The sequence below is a fragment of the Ammodytes marinus genome (genome assembly GCF_949987685.1).
Source record: "Ammodytes marinus genome assembly, chromosome: 5".
Classification (NCBI taxonomy): Eukaryota; Metazoa; Chordata; class Actinopteri; order Uranoscopiformes; family Ammodytidae; genus Ammodytes; species Ammodytes marinus.
Genome location: NC_137234.1, coordinates 29,631,229 through 29,657,374, shown reverse-complemented (window position 1 = coordinate 29,657,374; position 26,146 = coordinate 29,631,229). Strand labels below are relative to the sequence as shown.

Here is a 26,146-nt window from a genome sequence, read left to right as displayed (position 1 = left end):
TTTTTAGCATCGTGGCCTTAACATTATATTTTTTTAAACGTACCTCCTTGTATGCAATCAAAAAACGCCTATGATTCAGTGGGGAAGTATGCAAGGAGAGATATTTCGTCCCTAACCATTTCAATCTACGGATTATTGAACGTATTGCAAGACAATTCTTCCTAAAAAATCTCCCTACACAGGCTATGTCCCGCTGAAGTCCATTCACGAACACATAGGACCCTCTCTCTACAAATAGGCTAATACATCTGATACTCAGGCTAATTATCAGCATTTTCTATCCCATCCTGGCATTTAAGCTTTTGACTTATCTTGCAACTCTAACTAGTCTACACAACATAGACTACACAACATAGACTAATGTTGAGTTGATTGTGTTTGACTAACTGATATGTTCAATTAATATATAACTGTGTCCACCAGAGGGTGCTGTTGGCATACATGATGTTTAGCCACAGGTTGCCACATCAGCACTTTTTAAACTACAAAAAGAGGGGAGGAATATACAGCTGTGGACATGTGTGTATTATGGCTCGTTGGTCTAGGGGTATGATTCTCGCTTAGGGTGCGAGAGGTCCCGGGTTCAAATCCCGGACGAGCCCACCTTTAACATCTGGGAGAGTGAAACAATTAGCCAATAGATATCTGACAAATGTAGATACAATTATGGGGCTCAAGTGGTAGCGCGAGTCGTCCAATGATCAAATTGTTGGCCGGTCGATCCCTGCCCTGCCATGGTTGTTGTGTCCTTGGGCAAGACACTTCACCCACCTTGCACGTGTGAATGTCGACAGTTAGCCTGCTATCGGTGTATGAATTTGTGTCAATGGCAACAAGTCTCCCTTGAAAAAGAGTCTCTGGTCTCAATGGGATTTACCTGTATAAATAAAGATTAAAAAAAATGGATTATATTAGGTATCTGACAAATATCTGAAGCAGAATGTGTCTCATGTCACTCTTGCCTATTCATCAAATCTGCATCATTAAATACATTGTGTCACCAATTCCTAGACACAGGTTATTCAAAAATCCAACAAAAATCACACTTCCAAACCAGACTGCTCTTGTTTGACCAATATATGGGGGCCAATATATATGGGGGCGGGACCTGATAAGCCTTTGGCTTCTTCCGTCTCCCTTCGGACAACACAAAGTATGATGTATGAATATTTGCAAGAGAAAATTGTGTATTGTGTGGAATTGTCCGAAAGAAAGAATAATAAATAATAATAATAAATAAATATATGCCATGGAAGGGACGCAAGGCATTCTCACAAATCAGCCCTGATCACTTTGGAGTCCCAAGCAATGTTCTTCTGACAATGAAACATAAGCCTGAACAAAACAGACTAGAGTAGATTTAAAAAAACAACCGTCCATGTCTAGAGCATTTGCATTACTGTATTAGGTCGTCTGGGACAGGTCTACTTACAGTCCCCAGAGTTAGGACTAAACAAGGAGAAGCAGCTTTTAGTTTTTATGCACCAAATATCTGGAACAAACTCCCAGAAAACTTGAGGTCTGCTGCAACTCTCAGTTCTTTTAAATCGAGTCTGAATACTTTTCTTTTTCCATTTTAACCTGCAATTTTTGTTTTATTTACTTACTTTCATTCGATTTTAAATGTTTTATAATATGTTTTATGTATTCTAATCTTGCCCCTGTAAAGCACTTTGAATGGCCCTGTCTGAATTGTGCTATATAAATAAACTTGCATTGCCTTGCCTTGCAGGCACTCAAGAAGAACTCAATGTCTCCCTTTTAATTGTTAACTATTTATTTTCTTGTTCTTATTGTCTTTTAAATGCAATTTATTTACATTTTTAACCAGCCGATTTGTCTGCCTGTTATCGCTTTTTGTTTGTATTATATCTTAAATGCCATTCATATATTTTCTTTTGTTTGAGCCTATTGAAATGTATTATTCTGGCCCTGTAAAGCACTTTGAATTGCAGTCTTCGCTTTTGTTTTCTTTTTTCTTTCAGGAAATATTGTTTCAGATGATTTTTCTCTTATTGAATCTAACTTGGATCTGTGTGCCGTAGCCCTATGTCATTTTTCTTTCTTTTTTAGCATCGTGGCCTTAACATTATATATTTTTAAACGTACCTCCTTGTATGCAATCAAAAAAAGTGTGCAAGGAGAGATATTTCGTCCCTAACCATTTCAATCTATGGATTATCTACATTATTGAATGTATTACAAGACAATTCTTCCTAAAAAATCTCCCTACATAGGCTATGTCCCGCCGAAGTCCATTCACGAACACATAGGACCCTCTCTCTACAAATAGGCTAATACATCTGATACTCAGGCTAATTATCAGCATTTTCTATCCCATCCTGGCATTTAAAGGTCACATATTATGCTAAATGCACTTTTTAAATGTGTTCTAACATATCCATGGGTCCACGGTGTGCCTAGACACTGCCAAAATATTTAAAAAAATAACAATCTCTCCTGTTCTCACTCTCCCCCTTTCTGAAACCCCCACCCCTCCCCCCCAATATACTCCAGTCAGAATTTTCCCCTTTTCTGACCTCACAAACTGGAAAGCCAGAAGCTTCCACTGTGCAGCCCACACCCCTATTTCTTATTGGTCCACGGCCCTGACAGACAGAGGGCGAGGCGTATCTGGCTTCGCTTCCGGACAGGGGGCGGGGGCAGCTCAAAGATTGTATACTTACGAGGGGAGCTGCAGCTCTTTTTAAAAAATAGGCCATTGTGAGATTAGCTGAACATCAGCATAGTACAATAAATTATCTGAAAGTTTTTTTCAGCAAACAATTAAAGAAAAACGTATTAGGGACCACTAAGACCATATAATATGGTGTATAATAGTACCGAAAAGTGTATAATATGGGAGCTTTAAGCTTTTGACTTATCTTGCAACTCTAACTAGCCTACACAACAGACTAATGTTGAGTTGATTCTGTTTGACTAACTGATATGTTCAATTAATATATAACTGTGTCCACCAGAGGGTGCTGTTGGCGTACATGATGTTTAGCCACAGGTTGCCACATCAGCACTTTTTAAACTACAAAAAGAGGGGAGGAATATACAGCTGTGGACATGTGTGTATTATGGCTCGTTGGTCTAGGGGTATGATTCTCGCTTAGGGTGCGAGAGGTCCCGGGTTCAAATCCCGGACGAGCCCACCTTTAACATCTGGGAGAGTGAAACAATTAGCCAATAGATATCTGACAAATGTAGATACAATTATGGGGCTCAGGTGGTAGCGCGAGTCGGCCAATGATCAAATTGTTGGCCGTTCGATCCCTGCCCTGCCATGGTTGTTGTGTCCTTGGGCAAGACACTTCACCCACCTTGCCATGTGTGAATGTCGACAGTTAGCCTGCTATCGGTGTATGAATTTGTGTCAATGGCAACAAGTCTCCCTTGAAAAAGAGTCTCTGGTCTCAATGGTATTTACCTGTATAAATAAAGATTAAAAGAGATGGATTATATTAGGTATCTGACAAATATCTGAAGCAGAATGTGTCTCATGTCACTCTTGTCCATGCATCAAATCTGCATCATTAAATACATTGTGTCACCAATTCCTAGACACAGGTTATTCAAAAATCCAACAAAAATCACACTTCCAAACCAGACTGCTCTTGTTTGACCAATATATGCCATGGAAGGGACGCAAGGCATTCTCACAAATCAGCCCTGACCACTATGGAGTCCCAAGCAATGTTCTGGTGACAACGAAACGTAAACATAAGCCTAAGAGTGGAAGTCTCCCCAATACAAGTTTTTTTTCCCTGTAATTTGACAAACTTTCCTCTATTCCAGATTCAATACACACAAAGTGAAATATTTCTGTCTTTTATTTTGTTTTAATTGGGATGATTTCGGCTCACAGGTCACGGAAATTTAAAAAATCCAGCACGTCAAAATAATAGAATACTTGAACCAATTTTTTAAAAAACATTTTTATAAAGAGAAATATCGACCTTCTGAAAAGTATAGATAGAGATGGTCATCGCATATAAAACACAACAACACTTTGTTTGCAGCACCACTAAAAACTAGCTGCATTTAAAAGGACATACATATATAGGTCATAATAAATACATATATAGGTCATAATAAATACGTCCCCAATCAGTCAGTAATGATGTAGCCTTCCGTCCTTTCTCGGAGCAACCAAGCAAGCATAGGCACCACCATCCAATATAAGACAAAAGCTGGATCATATCATGTTTAAAATGTTGTTTTCTGCTCAGTTCAAGGGGCTATAGTGGAGAGAGAACTGAAGGCCCTGGCTGAAGCAGACCCTGAAGTATCATCTAAAAGCTGGCCCAAAAAAATCCTTTCTTGTTGCCAAACCATATACATGATCTACTGTGTGGAGGTATGGGGCGGAACACATACAAAACGAACGCACATCTTCAACCTCCAAATAAAAAGCTAAATACACCAATTATCCAAAAATAAATCACTTACATTTTCAATCGCACTTGGTTTGCAAATGGAAGCTTTGTATTGTTTTGATTTATTTGATTGTTTTTCATTGTATACATGTTATTGTAATTTTTTTGTGTGTGTGTGTGTGTGTGTGTGTGTGTGTGTGTGTGTGTGTGTGTGTGTGTGTGTGTGTGTGTGTGTGTGTGTGTGTGTGTGTGTGTGTGTGTGTGTGTGTGTGTGTGTGTGTGTGTGTGTGTGTGTGTGTGTGTGTGTGTGTGTGTGTGTGTGTGTGTGTGTGTGTGTGTGTGTGTGTGTGTGTGTGTGTGTGTGTGTGTGTGTGTGTGTGTGTGTGTGTGTGTGTGTGTGTGTGTGTGTGTGTGTGTGTGTGTGTGTGTGTGTGTGTGTGTGTGTGTGTGTGTGTGTGTGTGTGTGTGTGTGTGTGTGTGTGTGTTCTAATAAGCAAATTTTTTTGGGGTGTGGTTTCCATATAAACCTTTACAGATTTCTTCCGCACTCACACATGTACTTTATACAGCTCCGGAAAAAATTAAGAGACCAGTCGGGATTTTTCTTAAATCTTCATCTCTACATTACTTAATGGAACTCCTCTTAAATACAATATTCTCTTTGAGAATTTGATAAAATGTGGTCAGTAGTTCATAATATAAAACCAAAATGTTAATTCTACTCAAACATATTCCTATAAATAACTCTGAACATTTGGAGTAGTCTTTAAATTTTTTCCAGAGCTGTATGTTTTAGCACTACGTCTTTTTATATTGTTTGTATGTGAAATAAAATAAACCAAACTAAGCTAGTAGCTACTGTATGAACAGGGGTGATGGGGTGATGGGCTGCTTGTGGACCAGCAGGGGGCAGGTTGATGCTGAATAAAAGCCCAACCCCAGAGCTGAGAGCGGGTATAGGCTTTTTTCTTTATATGTCCAAGGTATAGGTGATGGTCGGCCTCTCCATCTCATCACTGTGTCAGTCATCACAGAGACAATGGAACAGGTGAACTCAAGAACCAGTGTTGCCAGATCTCGCGAAAGAAACAAGCAACCAGCCCTATACAAATAATCCCAAAGAAGGGACCATTTCTTCAAAAATGGCCTATATACATCATTATTGTTATACACATCCTATAGTTCATTGTGTCCATTTCTACAATAATAACGTATGACGTATTCTACTGCATCCTCTTCATCAAAAATTGTATTTTCTTACTTCTGAAATCAGTCTTTTTTTTTTTTTAATATAAATACTTATCACATTATTGTCGGAAGGGATTGTCTTTTTTCTGGATTTAATCACTTGTATCATGTATAGGCTGATCTAGTGAAATAATTAGAAAGATAACCAGAAACTTAACCTGTATTCAATGCAAGGGCAGCAGGACCAAATAACCGCAACCCATGAAAGCCAATATTCGTAATGTCTTTACAAGAAAACAAGTGCAAAGTTTCTTATAAAAAGCGTACATGATGACCTTTGACCTCTGTGTGTTGTATCTCTTGCCTGCTGTACTGTGAGAACCACACTCCCATCAATGAACTTAATGCTGTCTGCACACACACCGGCCCCCTGCTGACTAATAGCCTACTACACTGTAAGCTGTTGTTTAATATGTTTTTATTTGGAATTAAGTGTATAAAAGCCACACCAGTGTTGTGTTGTATTTGCCCTACCTATAAATTGTTAAGAACATTGCAATGAACAGCTTATGATGCCAGTATTTTACGCAGCACAATACTGCACATTTTTGGGCTATTTAACCTGCAGGGTGCTTCTGTTGAAAGCACCTAAGTTGTGTGACAGAATCCAAATTAATTAAATTGTGTACCGTAGGCCTGCTTATTGAAACGAAATAGTTATTTTTTTATAACGCTGCATTGAGCTGTATCAAGTTGAACAATTAAGCAAAGGTAAAACCGGAAGCAGACTGTTTTGCCTTCAGAATAATATGGTTATTTGTGTGGAAATGAAAAACAATCATCAAGGAGGCTTTGGAATAGTTGTAGCCTATTTCCGAGGAATAAACCGTTCCTCTTAGGATGCCATGTATGTACAGATGATTCCACACATCACTGAATGCATTATGTGGTTTTCCTCTGCTGTGGATTACTAATTACTTTCTGCGATATTACTCTATTCATGCTTGTTATATTCTGACTCTCCTTTCCCCTTCGTTTGTTCTTTGACATCAGAACTTGCATCTGAACCTCTCTGTCGCCCAAAAATAAAGAAATAAATCTTGTGATGCTAAAATGAAGTGCATTAGTATGATGTGGTTTGAATGAGCTTTTCTCCTAGAACTTTTTCTGGCTGAAATTAGATCGGTGGTTATATGTTTTATTTTGTGTTGTTGTATTTTGATTTTGATAATGTTTTACAACCCTTTTAGGCTTATTTTGTGAAATTGGGCTATGATTAATTTTGATTGATTGATTGATTGATTGATTGATTGATTGATTGATGATATTAAAAAAAGATTCTCCACTGTAACAAATGGCTCACACCGCTGACAGAGTGTCAAATTCAGGAGTTTATGTCGTTTTTAAAAGAAATATGTCGTTTTTAAAAGAAAAAGAAAGTACTTTAATAATATGAAGAAAAAAAACATTGTATTCATGTGTAGCCTATACCATGTTAATAATAATACCAGTGATCTTGCCAGGTTGGTGAGAGATCCTGCAAACAACACAAATTCCAGTAGGCCTATATTCAGCCTATAGGCCTACTCTCATTTAAATAGGCTACAAATTAAACGGTTATTTATTTGATGTCTGACGCTAACTGTACCATTTCCACTTATCCTCTATACTTTTGTGTGAAATATCACCTGCTTTTTTCTTCTTCACTTCTTATGACTTTATTTTGAAAGAACGCACCGGGGAATATCGTTGTGTGTGGTGGCTGCCTTGGCGCATCACACAATTGACCATTCACACAGGGAGAAGGTGAATCCAGCGTCTGAGAGGGGGGGGGGGACTTCTCCGTCTGTCTGCCAGCAACCTGATCGACTCACAGCATCACCAACGCCCAGAAAGTGGAACTATCCAGGAAATGAACCGAGCTGCTAGAAGGAGAGCCGCCTTGCATCGTTAATAGCCTATCAGTCCTGCCGGCTCTGTCGCTCCAGTGCGGGGATCGTGATTTCGGAGTGAAGCCTTTTGAATAACGTTATCAGCCCATATAGCCTAGTTGTCTCATGTATTACATCAACTCTATAAGTTAGTCGCTTTATTACCGCGTAGCTGTAGCTCTAACTGGTTTGCACTGATACAACGTTGAGTTCGACTAGGCTATTTGACTCCATCCCAAAGGGGAAAAGAAGAGAAAAAAAATGTCAACCAAGATCGATAAAGAGGCTTGCAGAGAGGCTTACAACCAAGTCAGGGATGATAACACGGACACCAATTGGTGAGTGTGCGGACATGGTTATACTTATCCATACTCCATTCAAGAATGCTACTATTGTGTTTCGACGTGCGCATTTGCAAACGTCTATTTGGCTAACATTCACAACCCAATACCTCATCTAAACAAGTTGAAATGTGAATGACTTCGGCAACCGTATAATACACAGAGCAATCTGTTCTTCCATCTAATCCTGGGAAGAATTTGTATTCACATATAGCCCGTTACCGCCCACTGCGCCGTCAATTTTAGCGGAGATGGGGCGAGGATATTGGGCAGACCTTTTTTATAAAAGTTAACATTTTATTTAAATAACCAAAGCTTAGATATCAGGATACACGCCGAATGGAAGATAGATTCCTGGAGGCACAGGAAATGTAATGGTCTGCAGTGTAGGCTGATTGAACCTTCGCATTTAGCCAAGATAACTTTAAAATGGTCACTATTTGAAAGAAGTCCGGCCATTTTACTGTGAAATACGGCATAGAGAGGCACATAGAGGGGGGTAGTTGGCGATCCTTGTATTGTTCCGCACTGGATACGTGAAAACCTAAATCCAGTGCTTGTGCTTCTAACAATATTTGCAAAAATCCATGCATGCTGTCCCAGTCTATCTGTATTCTGGCTGTGTAGCGGTCACACACGCAGACACACATTTATGAGGCCCAACGGGGCAGAAGTAATTTCCTTTGTCCCATATTCAGAGAGCAAAACGTTATAGTGGAGACACTTACACATGGCTGACACACGGCTGCCTGCCACCTTGCATGGGCGTCTTGTGGCATTTTTGTGCATTGGTTTTCGCTTTGCACACAATGGATCTGATGTGAACATAACGTCATCGTTTGTGAATCAACAGATCGTGAGGGCGGAATAATTACAATGCACGCAGTAATGGTAGCCTAATAACGCACGCTTCTATTCTGCAACTTCCAGGGCTGCGTTCAAATATGAGGGCTCTATGATCGTGCTCGGAGGACAAGGGACGGACTACAATGACTTCAAGAGGATGTGCACAGGTAAAGAAGACATTTTTTTTTGTTTTATTTTAACCTCGGATCTGCCACCCTAGTTGTTAACCGAGCCTTGCCATCAGTGTAATAATGCCTGGGCGACACTTATCTCCCTCCTGCTGACTAGATAAGTGTGTGGCCTGTGCACGCTCTCGTCTCTGGACGGGTTAATGCAGCCTATAGGCCACACACAGCTTGACTTGGTAGAAGAACACTAATCTTTTAAGACTCTGCTGCTGCTGCTCTGTCACCCAATGGCCTTGAGTCCCACTGTAACTACTCTGTCAAAGCACTTAACACACTGTATGCTTGCTTTGCATTGCGTAATCTGTTCGACAATATCCTATGCCGTGGTTATTACATGGTGAAAAAAAGTCTCGGTGCAACCTGTTTTCATCCCCTTTGAATTCATTGGGAGGATACTCAATTAAACTTCTGTCCTCCGTTCTCAAACCAGTTGCCATTCGTGCAAGTTTAGTGACACCTGTCTCTAACTATCCATTAAAGGTCACATATTATGCTCATTTTCTAAATTGTAAATTTCGGGTTTCTACTAGAAACAGTTTTCACAGTGTAGTGTCCCAAAAAAACCTTTATATTTCTCACAGTGCCATTGTTGAATGTCCTCTTTTCAGCCTCTGTCTGAAACACTCCGTCTCTTATAGCCCCGCCTTCCAAAAATCCCAGTCCTTTTTGATTGGCACTGAATCTCACTGCCGGTTTGAATCTAATTGCCAGTTAGATTCAGGGGTATCTGGTATTGTGGCTTATGACAGGTGGAGGTAGTGCTAAGTAAGTGTAGTATAACGTCATACGGGGAGAGAAATCAGACTGGGGTTTTTGAACACATGTTTTCAGAAAGGTGGAGGTGTTTTTACTTATACCTGGGGAGTCTCTAGTCACACCGAGGACCCATTCATTTTGAAAAGTGTGTCTTGGACAATAGGCCACCTTTAAAATAGGAACACCTACAAAAGTCTGTACTTGCATCCGAATTAAAAAAATACATGGCTATTATTTTCTTCTTATTTGTGTGTGTGTGTGTGTGTGTGTGTGTGTGTGTGTGTGTGTGCACACGCGTGTGTGTGTTTAAAAAAAAACTGGGATCAGGTCTTCTGTGTCTGTCACATGGAGCTGAGTTTTGTTCCTCACAAAAAGAGAACAAGTTGAAGAATAGCAAGAAAAAAAAAGTCATGTGGGGAATCTCTTAAGATTCCAGGGAGCAAAGATAACTGATGGATGTCTCACACTTTAATATGTTCCCCCTCTCTCTCTCTCTCTCTCTCTCTCTCTCTCTCTCTCTCTCTCTCTCTCTCTCTCTCTCTCTCTCTCTCTCTCTCTCTCTCTCTCTCTCTCTCTCTCTCTCTCTCTCTCTCTCTCTCTTTCTTTCCTCTGGGGTGAAGCCTGGGCTCAGATGTTGGGTGTGGCTGATCTGATGCTTGCTCTAAAGCTTGCTGCCTGGGGGCCGTACTCCTCTTTTCTTCCGGATACTTTAGAGATCGCATTCATATGTTGAAATGACTAATTTATCAGCGTTCAGTTCAGCTGGTGCGGTTTTCTATTGGCTCCTGTTCAGAAATGACACACACTGACATGATCGCACATCTCTGCCTGTGGGCTTGTTTTCCCTTATTTAGATAGATAAATAGGTTGTAACTCTTGAGTGTAGGAGGAGCTGATGCAAACTGATTGTCTTGTCTTGAGGCTTGTAGAGGAAGGCTCTTTTTCAATAGTTTTTCTTTAAATTGTGGTGTGTTCATAATATTAACCTGGATCTATGCAAGAGGCATTGTACCGCTAAGTCCTAAATACTAACATCTCATTTAATTTGCCACCAGGACTTTTTGCTGCTTTCTGCTGACAAATGTGGCAAAGGCCGATAAGTTATTTAGTCAGTGTTATACATTATTCATGGCAGGTTACCAAACTATCAGCTAAAGGGGAAATTTAAGTCCTTAGCGCCACCAGCAGGTGAGATATCTCAACATCTATCGGATGGAGTGAGGTAACATCATGCGCAGGCATTCATAGTCCCTAGAGGAGGAATCCAACTGTCTTCATTCATCCTGCAGGTCAGATCTTACACTTATCCTGTGAATAACTCCATATGTGTTCGGCTGATTGGCACACAATTGGTTTCAGACATTTATTGTTCCCAGGCAATTTATCGTAATGTCATATTACGATAAATTCATAATGGCAGTACTCTTCATGTTGTGCCATTATGAAGGTGTGGATTTTTTAGTTCAGATTTTAGTGCAAAAGGGATTGGTGAGTCGAAATCAGAAGGTGTGGCGATCAAAAAAATCTAATCTGCCCCAGTCACAATCACTAGTGCTTTCATGGCTCTTAAAACAGCTGAGGCCATTACAGTGATGCAGGATGACTGTGGGGAGAGATAATTAAAAAAATAGTTTAGTAAAGCAGTTTAGTAAAGCAGTTTATAAAAGCGCAACTATCCAACACTATTTTAGTTATAATCGTACTGTTTAGTTACATACAAGGAAATCGTGGCCTAATAGTAGCACTAGCGCAAAGGTCAGAGGGTGGTGAGAACGTGAGTGGACTGAGTCCGACCCAACTGCAGAAGCACTGTGTAACAAGCTCCTGTAGCCAGCTACGCTAGCATTATGGGATAAGGGAGACACTACTTCCTGTAGTTTCATTCTTCAGTTTTCTTGCATGGAACTTTTGACCAATTGAAAAGCAGTTCAGGATCTGCGTTATTGCTCCCGCCCCAGACACATCTTACCGATGAGTGAGAAGAATGTTTTCACATGGCTTATGCCTCTGCATTTTGGTTCACTTCACCAACTCGTTACCTGATTCAGACCAGAGGAAACGATAGGTGTGAAAAAGAACCGAACCTGGTGAAAAACTCACCAGTGCGAACTATCGGGTATGAAAGGGCCCTAAAGTGTTGGTTTACCGGGCTTGGGTTCTGTCCTGAGAATGGTGCTAGTTGTATAAGATCTGGGGCTGGCACCAAAATCAACAGTATTGGTCCACTGGGCATTCACACCAATTAAACGATGGGTTCACCCTTCCCCTAGGCGCTGCACTTGCAGAGATACAAACCAGATCAAATTGTAGACTCAGTTAACATGTTGGTAACAGCACTCCTCGGCAAACCCACCTGACACTGTCCACAGGCGCCGGCTCTGGTTTCCAGAGTGTGGCAGGGCAGCAGACTGAGTGTGGATTTGTGGGACAGGAAGCAGCAAGATACGGTGTCACCCACCGACCTTTTTCTGGGCTGAAATGAAGTCAATTTATGCAGAACAACGATTCTTGCAACGAGTCCTTTTTGCTGTCTCATCATTGTTGTAGTTGCAGTCCTCTGTGGTGGTAATGGGGGGGAGGGGGGTTTGGGGGGGGGGAGTCAGCATGGCTTTGAAGGGAAGATGAACCAGGGAGAATCTGACAGAGGGAGGAAGTTTGGGGGTGAGGGTGAGCTCCAGGTCCTGGCGAGGCGTTATTTGTTTGTACTTCCTTTTCCCTGGCATGTCAAACAGCGACAATAAGAGACAAAGGGAGGGTGATTCACCTCTGGGAGCCAGTTAGACATTTTACTGCATTGCTGCAAGGCGAGGTGTTGAATCTGGCTGTGTCCTCTGTGACCGGCCACACTGATAAGACTCTTTAACAGTGGCTGCTCCTGTTAATGTGGGGGCAGGTCTGATCTGAGAACAGCCCGCCAAGGCTCAAAGTCTTTCTTCATCAGCGCCTTCAAAAGGTACACACACAGAAAGGGAAAATACAGGTCACATTGAAGAAGTCATTCAGACGTTTTAACAGGCAGCCGAGTTAAAGGTGCAGGCAGGGATTCTGGAGAACGCTTGTCGGCAACACACTTTTTGTCAATATCAGTGAAAGTCTACTCATAATCTGCTACCTATCCGTATTGTGTGTGCTTACAAATAATTCTGGTGTTAATACACAGTCTAGGCTCTGTGGTCTGATATGTAAACAAAGGGGCCCACCGTAGCTAGCACCATGCCCGTTTACAGAGCCTAGGCTGTGTATTATCGAACAGTTTTTCCGGTTCATACACAGTACAGACAGGTTGTGGATCGTGAGGAGATATTCACAAATTTTGACAAAAAGAGATTTTGACAACGAGCATTCTACATCGCTGACTCCACCTTTTTAAATGAGCTTGTTACCACTCTCAGAACCTCCTCAGATTTGTTTACCTCACATCTGAATAGATAAAGTGATTGATTGCAGTGTTAAGTTTTATTTAGAATATTTTTTGTTTTGTTTTTGAGCAGAAAGAAAGACACAATTGAGTGAGTTGCATAATAACCAAGGTCGGAATATTGTGCTTCGATTTTGCTTAGACACGTACCCCCAGCTTTATGGAAGTGCAGTATTAAACCACTGGCGCGCCAATCATTTAGTCAATATCTAAGATTTATTTATAACATTTTCTATGGTCTTTAAGCCACAAGGGTTTTCTATTTTTTAAATAAAAGAGTTAGCGTATTTTGCACTAACCTTCACTAATCTCTATTCGTCTCCTTTATGATGTTATCTGCTTAGATGCTGACTGAGACCCTGTATTCACCTAGCACTAACATATGGTTTAGGTGATCCAAACACAAGTGGACAGCTCTAACTACAGGTGGAAACACTCTCAGGACGCATTGAAGACGCATTGAGATCGGATCACAAAAACCACATTCGGAGGAGGTTTACGTCGCTTGTGTCCGATGAGTCCGCATTCAAATAGAAGTGTAAACAGCTATGTGACTTTTGTCCACATTAGGGACCTCCTACTCAACTGCATGAGCGGAAGTACGTTGAAAATGCATCACTGGCGGCTGCAACTAACGTTCATGAAGGTTTTAGTGTAAACAGTTAGAAAGTATTGCAAATGACAAGCTTTCTGTCCTTTGTTTTCACCGCGTAAACCTGATAATACGGAAGTCGCTGCTCTTGATTGGTGCCTTCTTTAAAGGTCCATGGTGCCCAGCAGGGCTGTGAAGCGCTAACTTCCTCAATTTACATACAGAGCGGGGAAATGGAATCCGATCAAAAGTAGACAAATAAGACACATGTGTACGGCCAGGTGTGAACACACTGACTGACAGCTGCCCACTTGTGTTAGGATCACCTCAACCACATCTTAATTCCAGGTGGAAACAGTGTCTGATGTATTTGTTAATTCATTCTGAGATGTTCTTGCCTGGGGAGTATTTAAGTTTCTTTTGAATTGGAGGTGTATACTGTATGATGTTTTGTCTTGTGGCGAGTTCCTCACAAAGTTGTCAATAGAATGTCTAAAAATAGATGAGAGGGTGACGCCTTTAAAGCTCACATATTATGCTCATGTTCATGTCCAAAATTGTAATTTGAGTTTCTACTAAAAAACGTTTTCATGATGAAGTGTCCGTCTGAAACGCTCTGTTTTAGAGCCAGTCTCTTAAAGCCCCGCCTTCTAAAAAAAGCCCAATCTGCTCGGCCCTGAATCTAACTGCCAGGGGGTATCTGTTGGTGTTTATCACAGGTGGAGGTAGTGCCAAGTCAGGTTGGTAATGGGGGAAGTGACTTCTTCCCTTAATGACGTCATAATGGGACAGATATCTGACTGGGGTTTTTGAACACAGGTTTTCAGAAAGGTGGACTTTGGGAGTCTAGTCACAATGGGGAATGTTGGATAATAGGTGACCTTTTTAAACGGTAACCGATACTCACAAATGACAAAAATTTAAATGAATACCAAGGTTCCTTCCCTCTCAAATGATTAATCAATTCATTGTCAAATAATCTTAGCAGTAGTTGGAATAAAGCCTCTTAATGGAGACTTAGGAGTCCTACATGTATCTGACTATTGTGGATAAGAGCACTGTCATGATTGGTCCCATCCCAAACAATGTGCTGGCTGCTGTGTGAGGCCGTCAAGGGGGATGGGGCGCTCCTCACTGTTGCTGCTCCAATTTGAGTTTTAGGCTTGGTGGAGATATAAAAGCGACAGTGAACCAGTTTGGCTGGGCTACTGTCAGTCAGTGAAGCGTTGTAGTGTTGTGGGTTCTACTAAATGTAACTTTTGGTCCGTTTAACGATAGAGGGTACGTGATTTACCAGTCATTTACATAGGAGAAGTTGCTGGATGGTGCGTGTGTTGCAAACCCAGTAGGGATGTTGCTTTTAGATCGCTCTCGCAGTATAGTTGGACGTGTTTTTTTGCAGCACGTAGTTGAGATTATAAAGGGTGTCTGTCATACAGAGGCTGGAACATCTGGAAGACACCAAAGTGAGTCATATGTTAATGTTATTGATACATAATGACATCATCAGAGCAGTCTAAGTTATATGAGTTAGACAGACTGGTGAGGGGGAAAAGGAGTGTAGATACATTATCACACTTGAATGTATCTGTGTGTGATGAATACACTTTAAGGGTGTATTCACACATGCGGGGTTTAGTTCAGTTGAAACGAACTCAGATGCACTTCCGCCTTCGGTGCGCATATTTCAGACATGTGTGAATACAGCAATCGCACTCGGGGGCGGACCAAACAAACACTCCGAGACCCAGCTGAAGAGGTGGTCTCGATGCGCTTCAAAACGCACTCTGCTGCAGTTCGTTTGTGGTGTGAATTTGGCCGGACTCGATCCGACCCAATTGCAGGAAGCACTGTGCCTTTTCTTTTTTAATAAATCGCTGTCAGCTTCACATTATAGGAAAGTGTTGTTGTCGCCATTGTTAGGAAGATTAGTTGTGGTTTGACCGGGAGACCCGAGCGAATATATTACATTTGATAGACAGGACGCGTAAACATGCTGATGTGTTCAGCGATCAGATGAAGGAGAGGGGAGCGTCTCCTGCACAGTGACAACAGGTTCACGCTGCGCTTTGTATGAAGTGCGTGTTTTTATTTTGCTTCCCATGTTACGGGACCGTCAATACTATCCCCGTGTCAGTTTGGAGCTGAGCCGCGCCGAACTCACACCCAGCTGACACACGGCTAAATCAGCTGTGTGTCAGCTTGAGCCTATTCTTCGCGAGCCGCGCGTCCAGCAGCAAAAATACAGTAAATATTATGTTTCACATCGTAGGTTACAGGCCTACATATTATAACCATATGAAACAACAATAATTTTATGTTTTTTTAATTTTATTTATAGGCTAGATGTAGGCCTATTTATTTATTTATTATTTTTAACCCCATATCGTATCAGTTATATATTTCGCAGTTTTTACTTCGTTTTTCCTGCTTCTCTCCACCCCAGAATGTCTGTCCAATGAATGAATGACCTCAGCTCACGTGTGGTTTTGCTTCGTAATGCTGGTTCGCTTACAAAAGGGGCAATATGAAAGTGGACCACACCAAACAAAAAAAATCTAATCTCTATTTGGTCTGGACCAAAGCAAGTGCGTAAACTTTTCATATAAATGAATGTTGTTTACATTCAAGCCATCGCTCAATGAGTTGACACAAAGTTGATTAAGCCTATCAGTCCCACAAAACTCTCTCTGTATTTCTCAGTATGGCAGCATTTACAAACTGGTGTTGTCCCCTGACACTGGCACAGGAGCTCAAGAAGAGCCTAAGAAAATATTTCAGTTGTTGATTCTACTGCTAAGAAGAAACCTATCACTAAAGGCTTACTTCATGTATACACCAGCAGTGTTGTTGTACATAATTACTCAGAATTCCTCAGGGGGTTGTCAGAAGTTACTCACTATAGCTTTAACTGATTCTATTTACTTTGTGTATATGATGAGCTTAAGTTGTGTAACTTTGCGAGCAGCCTGCGTTTCTCAACTCACTGCACTACACCTTCATACTACCTCTAGCAAATCCAAAACAAGTCTGGGCATCTTTGCTTAGCGCTTACAGATACATCCAAAAGCAAACATGCAGTCATCATCTCCTCCACTTTTGTGCTTTTGAAAAGCTGACATCCACAAATCTCAGCCATGGTGAGGAATAGGATGAAATGAAAACCTGGGTCTGATTCCTCTTCTGCTCCCACAGTTTTCAGACAACGTGTGTGGTATGGGAATGTGTATGGGAATGTGTCTTTTTATCAAGACTACCGCCTACGAAACTAGCCACCTCAGCAGCCAGTATACATGTAAAGATGCCACCAGGACTTAGTTTTGTGGTTTCTATCAGTTAGTGTCTTGTAAGATCATGTGACGCAGGACCTCAATAGAGCGCTTTAGATCTATTAGACCAGTAGCCATTTGCAGGTATATACTGCAGTGTACATCACTGGTTACTTAAATCATAGCATAGCAAACAATGTAAAAGCTGCAGTGGGAGCTGCAGTGCAGTGTTATTAGGGCTGGTCAATGGACTTCATGATACGATACACATCACAATACATGGCTCAAGATATCATATGATATATCACGATACATTGCGTTACGATGCATATTGCAATATATTGTGACATTTAGCTTTGTATTTGGAAGGGGCCGCTGTAGTTTTGTCATCCTGTAGTTTTGTTATCCGTGTAGGCCATGCTGCTATGAACAAAGTCTCATTTTTCCTCTGATGATCATAAATGACCTTTAACAGAAAACAATAGTTTTATACATGCTTTTGTTCAAAGGGACTGCTAGAATCAACAAGAACTGGATGTTCCTCGTAGCTGCATTAAATAACGATTTTTCCTTCTTCAAAATATTCATTTTTGGGCCTGGAAATCGATACAGTTGTCACAAAAATAAATATCGCAATACAGTATATTGGCTTATCGATTCTGGAGAGCCTCCCTGTGGGCTATAGATATGTAGGTCATGTCATTGTTGTTGTGTGAACATTGTGTTGAAGACAACTTTGTTCTTTCATGAAGCAAAAAAAAGAAAAACTCACTGTCACTCCTAAAATGATTTGAATTAGATTCAGAGGCCAAACCAGATGCAAGTCCCAAACAAAGTGTCAGCATCCATTTAGTCTCTTGTCAGCCTGGTTGTGTGTATTCAGACATTATTAACCGTCGGTTCTGAGGCGGACCACCGGGAGAATGTTCACAGGGACGTCTGGGACACAACTGCAAGGCTCACAAAAGATTTGACTTGTTTAGTCTATTGACCTGAATACTTCCTCACTGCAGACACGCAGACACACACGTGGCACACACACACGCACAAGCAGACACGCACACCTACACATTTCACAAACCACAAAAAGCAGAACCTTGTATTCCTCTGCATTGCGTCTTCTACACTGAAACTCTTTTTTCTCACTCTGTCTTTCTTTCGCTCACATTAGTGTTATGGGAAGCTTTGTTCTTAAGTGTGTGGAGTGTGTATTAAAATGGAGCTGTCTTTGTGTGTGTGTGTGTGTGTGTGTGTGTGTGTGTGTGTGCGCGTGACAGACAGGTGAAATCATACGTCTCCTTCTAGTCTGTGGAAAGCGTGTATTGTAACTGGTAGTGTCTGTGTCTGTGTCTGTGTGTGTGCGTGTGTAAGACAGGCGAAATCTTGCATGCGTCTCCTTACAAGCTTCGTATTGTAACCACTAGTAAAATGTCCCTTATACGCTCCCTTCAATAATATGTACATGAGGTTCGTCTCACACCGTTTTCATCCATCTCTTTCCCCTCAGACGACGTGCGTCTGTTCGGCTTCGTGCGGATCACGACGGGCGACGCCATGAGCAAACGAGCCAAGTTCACCCTGATCACCTGGATAGGAGAGAGCATCAGCGGGCTGCAGCGCGCCAAGATCAGCACAGACAAGGCCATGGTCAAAGACATCGTGCAGGTCAGTGGGGCAGCTCTGTGCTACTGACACAGAGGGACACATAGGGGTGGGGGGAAAAAAAGAAATCGATGCGTGTACAAATTCCTGCGATTCTTACCTCCCATGAGATTTTTTTTAAATAGTTTTTTTATATATGTATTTCGCTACCGCCAGTAATGTTGACTTGCCTTAAAATCACATGTAATAACAAGCTTCACATTTAAAAATAGAGAGATAAGATAAGACATGGACTTTAGTTTGCTTCCATGCCATCATTTGCCACACTTGGCACACAGTGGACTGGAGTAGATCCTGCAACCCTCCTCTGAACTGAATCATGAAATTAGATTTTTAAATCAGGGATTGTTTTTAATCGAATGGTGACCCCAAAGCATCGAAATCAAATCGAATCGTGGGATTATAAAAGATTCACACCCCTATGGAGAAAGCGGCCATTATTCAAATCAATGATGGCATCATGAGAGTAGAAGAGTGAAGCTGTGAAGAGATTTGCCCAAGACAAATATCCACCTGGGACAATAAAGTTTATCTTATCTTAATAGTGCCTTTGGGTAAAATGAGTGATAAGTTAACAAAGGCAATGTGGCCGGACATTGCTGGATACAGTTAGACATATCTATTTCATATTGTGTTTCATACAACTATAAAACATTCGAAATAAAGTATATAAAAGCAGCGGAGAGAATGAGAATGTGAGTAGATTTACTCTATGCATTTAGCAGAATGTGCTGAATGTCATGTTTATGGATTCCAGCGACGCTCTTTATTTTTAAATATATACCTAGGACATGTTATGTGAAGGGGTTTGCTCATTGTTACGTGGTGATTCCTGCTCTTCCGGCTTGAGCAGGAAAGCAAATATTGGACTTAACGTTCATGTTACCAACTGAATGCTAATGCTGCTGTGTATCTGCTGCTTGTGTACAAAACATAAAAACATTGGGAAAAGGTCATTATGTTTTTGTATGGCTCATAACATTTGTTTTAACAGTTTGCTCCATTGCCCTCAGACATCAAATAAAATAGTTTAAAGGTACCTTAAACCTGCAGTGTGTAGAATTTTGGGTTTTATTTCCTAGCAGATTTTGTAGAAAGTAATTATAATATCCATAAGTACATTTAATTTAGTGCATAATAGCTGAAAAAAATTGAATAGCTGAATTTTTTTTTCCCTTAGAAAGGGTCTCATATATGTCCATATTTCGGCATATTTTGGACCAAGGCCTAGTGCCGCCATCTTGAAAGTGTCATAGTTGGAATGTCATCAGGTGCATTGTTTAAAATTTAGAATTGTTCTTGTCCTTGAAGGCCACTGTAGCTTCTGTTATTATTCTAAAGGGGTGGGGTTACCCAGGGAGCGTTGCATTCTAGAACTTTGTAAAACTTTCTTGATGATGTCATATTACACACTGCACCTTTAAGGAGTGCGTGTGTGCGTGTGTGTGTGTGTGTGTGTGTGTGTGTGTGTGTGTGTGTGTGTGTGTGTGTGTGTGTGTGTGTGTGTGTGTGTGTGTGTGTGTGTGTGTGTGTGTGTGTGTGTGTGTGTGTGTGTGTGTGTGTGTGTGTGTGTGTGTGTGTGTGTGTGTGTGTGTGTGTGTGTGTGTGTGTGTGTGTGTGTGTGTGTGTGTGTGTGTGTGTGTGTGTGTGTGTGTGTGTGTGTGTGTGTGTGTGCGTGTGCTTGTGTGCTTGAATGCTAGTAGAGCCTTAGATACAAATATAATTGCCCTACTAGTGTTCCAGATCTTCGTGCGGCCCCTTTAAGACTCAGAGCCAGCGTACTCCTCTCCCCTCACCTGGCAGGACAGCAGGTTACTCCCTTGCTTTGCCTTTCCCTGACAAGCTCCAGCGCTGCAACATGTTGCATACTTGCATCCAAGTGGAATGGAATGAACCTTATCTGATATCTGATTCCTTCACAATTAAGTGCCACACAAACTGTCAGAAAAAGTCACGGTTATGTTCCTCAAAGCTATGGAAACTTTTTTGCTTTTTGAACAAAAAAAGTCAAAAGTAACTTTACGATGTCACTCAACGCTCCTGTGTGCTTGTTGGGCCGTTTATTATTACTACGTTATGTTGCGCTCTATATTTTTACACATTATGTCATTTTAGTATCAAAAATATATGTGCCCATCACAGGCACTTCCTGGTTTCCTTCTAGTAAATATTAATTTTATCTTGGCTACCAGTGTCAGAGCAAAGCTAACCTGGAAGAGCGTCCTTTGCCCATTTCTATATTGAAAAAAATCTTAAACACAGTTAGAGGAATGGTTTCTGTCGCCCCTTCTTAAGCCAGAGAGTGAGGCAAAAAGTTATACATTTTTTTTTTTTAAACAATTTGAAGTTGCGAACCCTTTGTTCGCTCTATTTGTTCCTGAGGCAGAGATAGTCCGACACACATTTCTTGGGAAGCACGCACAGAGAGTGTTTAACTTGGTGTTGACTCATTTATTAAACAATAACTCCGGTTGACTTTCCAGGAAACAACGAAACAAAACTCCAAACAATGTAACTGTTTTTGCGGCCAAAACAGGGTTCTTTTAGTATTGTACAAAAAAGACTTTTCAATGTAAAATAATATGTCCAATAATGCGTTCAATAATGTTTCCAATAATGTGAAATAATACGAAGTAATGTGAAGTAATGTGAAGTAATGTGAAGTAATGTGAAGTAATGTGAAGTAATGTGAAGTAATGTGGTCAAAAAACTGTTGGCTCTCTGCCTTCCAAACCTGAACAAAGCAATTATGCTCCCCTAGAGGGCCTCCAATAGGCTCCAGGTAGAGCGTGACACCCCTATCTCCCCAGGTGACACAAAGGACTAATCACCACATCCACACAAAATGCATAAATATACATATGAATAAACATTTGATTAATATTTCATACACTTTATAATTCATAACTCATCATTTTAGCCATAAACTAAAAATGTATTTACTTAAAAATATTCAGCACAAAAAACCTCTATATGGCTCCAACACAATTTCTTTAATGCCCTGCAGTGGCCGTTAACTGGCGTTGCTTTTTCTTTTTGGTGAATGCCTGGTGGTATGTTTTTGGTGGTACTTGGTTGTGACTTGACTTGACTGCATTTCTTTTGTTTTCCCGCAGAACTTTGCCAAGGAGTTCATGTTTAACGACCAGAGGGAACTGGACGAGGACAACATCCGCGAGGAGCTGAAGAAAGCCGGCGGAGCCAATTACGACGCTCAGGCAGAGTAGAGAAGTGCCACGGTCCACTGGAAGGGTTGGGGGAGGGAGGGGGGTGGTGGAGGGTTTGGGTTTGGAAAAGGGTGGGGGGGGGGGGGGGCTGCTACCTCTTGGGGAGAGGACGAGGTGGGATGGAGAGGGCGCCTCGACTAAAAGGGAAACTGCATGCACCGATACTCAGACACACATTTTACTTTCAAAGTCATGTCCAGTGACGAGACTAGACGATCTGCTCATTTGCAAGAACACACACGCAGGCACACACGGATAAAGCGGGAGGTGCACCAGTAAGGCAGTCTAGGCACAATTGTTCTCAGTTACTAACCAAACACTGTTTATTCTGCCTAAATTAAAGCTTATTGTATAACAGCAGATTTGCTTCACTGGTAAAACAGCTTATTAATGTGCTGTCAAAAAGCTGTAGGAATAGTTCACAGATCAGAGTTACTGCGGTTACTGAATGTATGGCCACAGAGCCTCGACAGTCCAGATGACATTGGTGCAGCTCTGCATTAGGGCGCCTATACACTCGACTTTAACAGAGCTATGTAGTGGGAAGTATCTGGGAGATCAAAAAAGGCCAAATGGTCCCTAGCTATCACTGTAATGTCCACCTAAGGACAGATTTTTCCAACCGTAAAGATACCTTGACATGGTGACAAGGATGTTACTGTGTTGTAAAAGGGAAGAGTTTGAGACTTTTGGGTTTCCCAGAGTTAGTTACACGAGATTGTTGATATCACTTTCACGTCTTTACTTTAGATTTAAAGATGTATCCAGCAGCGGGTTAGCTTAGATTAGCTTAGCCTAGCACAAAGACAAAGGGGAGAAGCTAACCTGGCTCAGTCCAATTTTGTTGTCCAAGCCAGACTAGCTGTTTTCCCCCTTTTTTTAAGACTTAATGCTAAACTGTAGCCTCATATAGAGCAAAGATATGAAAGCGACACTGACCCTCTCATTTCCCTAGCATCAACAACAAAGCTATAGTGCGTAATGTTTTGATATAAATGAATGTCCGTTATAGTCAAGCCACTCCCAAATGAGATGACACAAAGTTGATTAAGCCTATCAGCTCCACAAATCCCCCCCCCCTCTAGATTTCTCACTATGGCAGCGTTTATAAACTGTTGTCTTCCAGCTGCATTAACGTGCAGCAAAGTCCGTAGATGCGCAGACAGAGGTGTTTGTTATCACACCGACAGAAGTTATGCACTATTACTTTAAATGAAATTAGCACATTTTTCTCTGAAATGTTGAACTATTCCTTTTTAGAGCCAGTGTAAACGTGCTCTCAAAGCATCACAGAAGGCCTCCTCTCCTCTCCTGCCCTCTAAGTCCTCTCCCCCGGTCAGCTCATGGTTGGTTATCTACTGTGCTGTGTGCGTCACCATCTCAACAATCATCTGGGCTGGGCTGCAGTTTAGCAATACGGAGTTACCACGTCGTCCAGGCTTCAGCACAGTGTTGTTTTTTTTGCCAGTAACAAATTTCATGCAACGAGGATGATGTGCAAAAAACTGTGAAGTGTTTCACTACAAAATGTCATATTGTGATCAGGGGTTCCTGTATGAAGAAGGAAGAGTCCACAGATAGATGTCTCATTTTGAACTGAAACTCTTGGCCTGCGGGCATGTGTTTGACACCAGAGCATGCTCTTCTTAGTCATGATACACTGTAACCGCCAGGAGGAAAAGATCTCCATTTTCAACAATGTCCCCTTGGTACGCCAACCATTACGTCCTGTAAGTGGACTGTAATCCACCCTTATGTCTTCATACTTGTGCATTGTTATGTGAATCCCTTTTTTTTAATCACTGGTCCAAATGTGACTTTTCTTGTGAGTGTGAAACCTTATTTCAATGTACTTTTTTTGGACCTTCTCCATCCAGTATCTGTTGGTCATCATTTTTGATGTGTTTCACAGTTTTACAGAGCTGGGCCACAATTTGTAGAAAAGTACACGGCAAAGACCTAGAGTCTAGGTCCTAGACTCTTGGCTTTCTGCCTGTACACATGTTGCCATAGAAATAAAGAGAAACAACTAATATATTGATCCCTCATCTGCACATGCTTCGAATGTTCCCCCCTAAAATCTCAAAGGGTATTTTAAGAATGGAGATCTTTTTTCTTCTGGTGTCTCATCTCACGATTTAGCACTAAAGGTATCCATGCATACTGTAACCTCCTACTGTGTTTGACTGCCTTAGTCTCCAGGGAGAGAGGGGCATCATGGGAGCTTGTGTGTGTACACTATACTGTGATTGGCTTATCCTCCTTACATGGCGGCGGGGCATTGATAAGCTGGTGGCTCACCACCATATAGGCCTGGGCCATCATCCTTACCAGGGAGGAGCCCTTTCTCGGTTGTAGCTTCTCTGTTTATTTGGTTTCAGCCCTCCCTACCCCTACTCCCTGCAAAAAATTGCATTTTCTTGTATTGTTCTATGAGATTTTTTTTTTCTTTTTTCTCTCTGAAGAGTTTTACCTTTTTGATTTTATTTTTAAGAGCATCGCTATCTTGGACAAATAGCAGAAGAGATTTTCAAAAAAAGAACGCAAAAAAAAGAAAAAGAAAGAAAAACTAAATGGGCACAAGATCATTCATTTCAAAATAAAAATTGATGTTTTTTCCAAAACCTGCTTCTCAAAGGGTTATTTTTGTTTCTCTGAAGTTATCTTATTACGTTATCATGAACCAAGGTGTCTTGGTTTGGCTCTACGCTTTTGTCGGGTTGTATACCTTGCTTGTTACAGGGCGCTTTCACACCTCCTGTGAATGGTTCAATTGAAATGAACCCTGGTGCATTTCCACCTCTGCTGCTGTTCCTTTGTGCAGGTGAGAACACAGAAAATCGCAATCGGGTGGCACAATAAAAGCGGACCAAACAAGCATACCGAGATCTTGTTGAAGAGATGGTCTTGGTACATTTCCAAATGAACTCTGGTACGGTCCGTTTGAGGTGAGAACGTCAGAGGACTGAGTCCGACCCAACTGCAGGAAGAACTGTGTAACAAACCCCTGTAACTAGCTACATTATGGCTGTGTTCGGAAAGCCATACTTACATCCTCCCTTCTACATACTCAACATGTATATACTCCATACTGTCTACTTAACAATCGTTTGTGTATGCGAGGTTCGTCGAAACGTTTACACTGAAGTATACAGAAGCAATATAATTATTAATGTCATATTCGTGGATAAAATACAGTTGTAAAGTAAAAACACTGACTTGATATCAATGATGTGTTAACTTTACCTGATTGATTCATCTCTCTGTTCAGTCTTCCTACTACTAGGAAGTAAGCAGGCAGTAACCCAGGCATGGGGACCAGTTTTTTCCAGTTATGTTAACAAACGCTCTCTGGACAAGTTATACTCTGACTTTAAAGTGGAACTCAGCGGATTCCCCACATCAAAGTCTACAAAATCTTGTTGAGAACCTATGCATACACGTATGCAAAAAAAACTAAAAAGTTGTATAAAGCCTTTTATGAGCTCAAGTGATGTCACTTGAGTCAGCGTCAGGTGACTTCAAGTTTGAAAATGAATTCAAATCAGGGCGTGTGGAGTTAGAAAGAAATACGTTTACCAGACCTGTGTGGCCGCCCTGCTCATCACTACCTTAGCGTAACACACCCATACCTCCAATTAAACAATGAATGGAGGGTTTAGTTGGATTGCTGGTTATTTAGATGCCAGCTTGGGACAAAGAAGAAGAATGAGTGGAATAAAAATGACAATAACTCTGGTTGATCTGGTTTTTCAATGGTTAGCGACTGTGTTATAATGCTCTGATGCTATTAATAACCTCCACTAAAGGGCTCTTCACTATTAGTTTATTTTGTATTGTTGTTTTGAAGATCTTCCTTCCTTTGCAGGATGAGATCATGGGAAACATCTAGGTCCACACAGAAACTGTTTCTGGGAGCGTAGGAGATGCCTATGGGTTTCCATGGTGACCGCTGTAACCGTCATGCTTAGCCAGAAACTGTGGCAATAAGGTCCTCACTATCTGTCTTCATCCCTCGGATGGATTTTTTTTTAAAGCAATACATTTTTAGATTTGTCGCTATTTTGCTTCAATAACATGTTTTCTTTCATAGTGTAAAAAAAGGTGCAACATGAACATTTAGGTGTTAGGCTATTTGACTAAACCATTGTCTGTTTGTGTCTGTATATTTCTCCTATACAAAAACCTTACAGCCATCAAGTTTATTTTTTTTCTTCAATATAATGAACCCAAGAGTTCGACTTCTAAAGCACTTTCATCAAGTAAACTTACTATAATAATTCTTAGCACTATTTTTAAGGTTAATTACGGAAGGATTTTTTCATATGTTGTTTATCGTATGA

General features: G+C 41.1%; 1 protein-coding gene across 1 annotated transcript; it reads left to right on the top strand.

The window, feature by feature from the left end:
* The first annotated feature begins 7,439 nt into the window (after nt 1-7,439).
* On the top strand, nt 7,440-21,829 carry cotl1 (coactosin-like F-actin binding protein 1). Its single transcript, XM_080027315.1, has 4 exons — nt 7,440-7,842; nt 8,776-8,858; nt 18,422-18,579; nt 21,693-21,829. Exons 1-4 carry the CDS (start codon nt 7,766-7,768, stop codon nt 21,801-21,803), a joined length of 429 nt encoding a protein of 142 aa, XP_079883441.1. The 5' UTR covers nt 7,440-7,765; the 3' UTR covers nt 21,804-21,829.
* The last annotated feature ends 4,317 nt before the right edge of the window (nt 21,830-26,146 follow it).

Bases quoted from the DNA above. Each gene is read 5' to 3' on its own strand.
- cotl1 (XM_080027315.1), top strand. From the start codon at position 7,766: ATGTCAACCAAGATCGATAAAGAGGCTTGCAGAGAGGCTTACAACCAA. The intron at 7,843-8,775 runs GTGAGTGTGCGG...TGCAACTTCCAG, and splicing joins GATAACACGGACACCAATTG to GGCTGCGTTCAAATATGAGG. The intron at 8,859-18,421 runs GTAAAGAAGACA...CTTTCCCCTCAG, and splicing joins CTTCAAGAGGATGTGCACAG to ACGACGTGCGTCTGTTCGGC.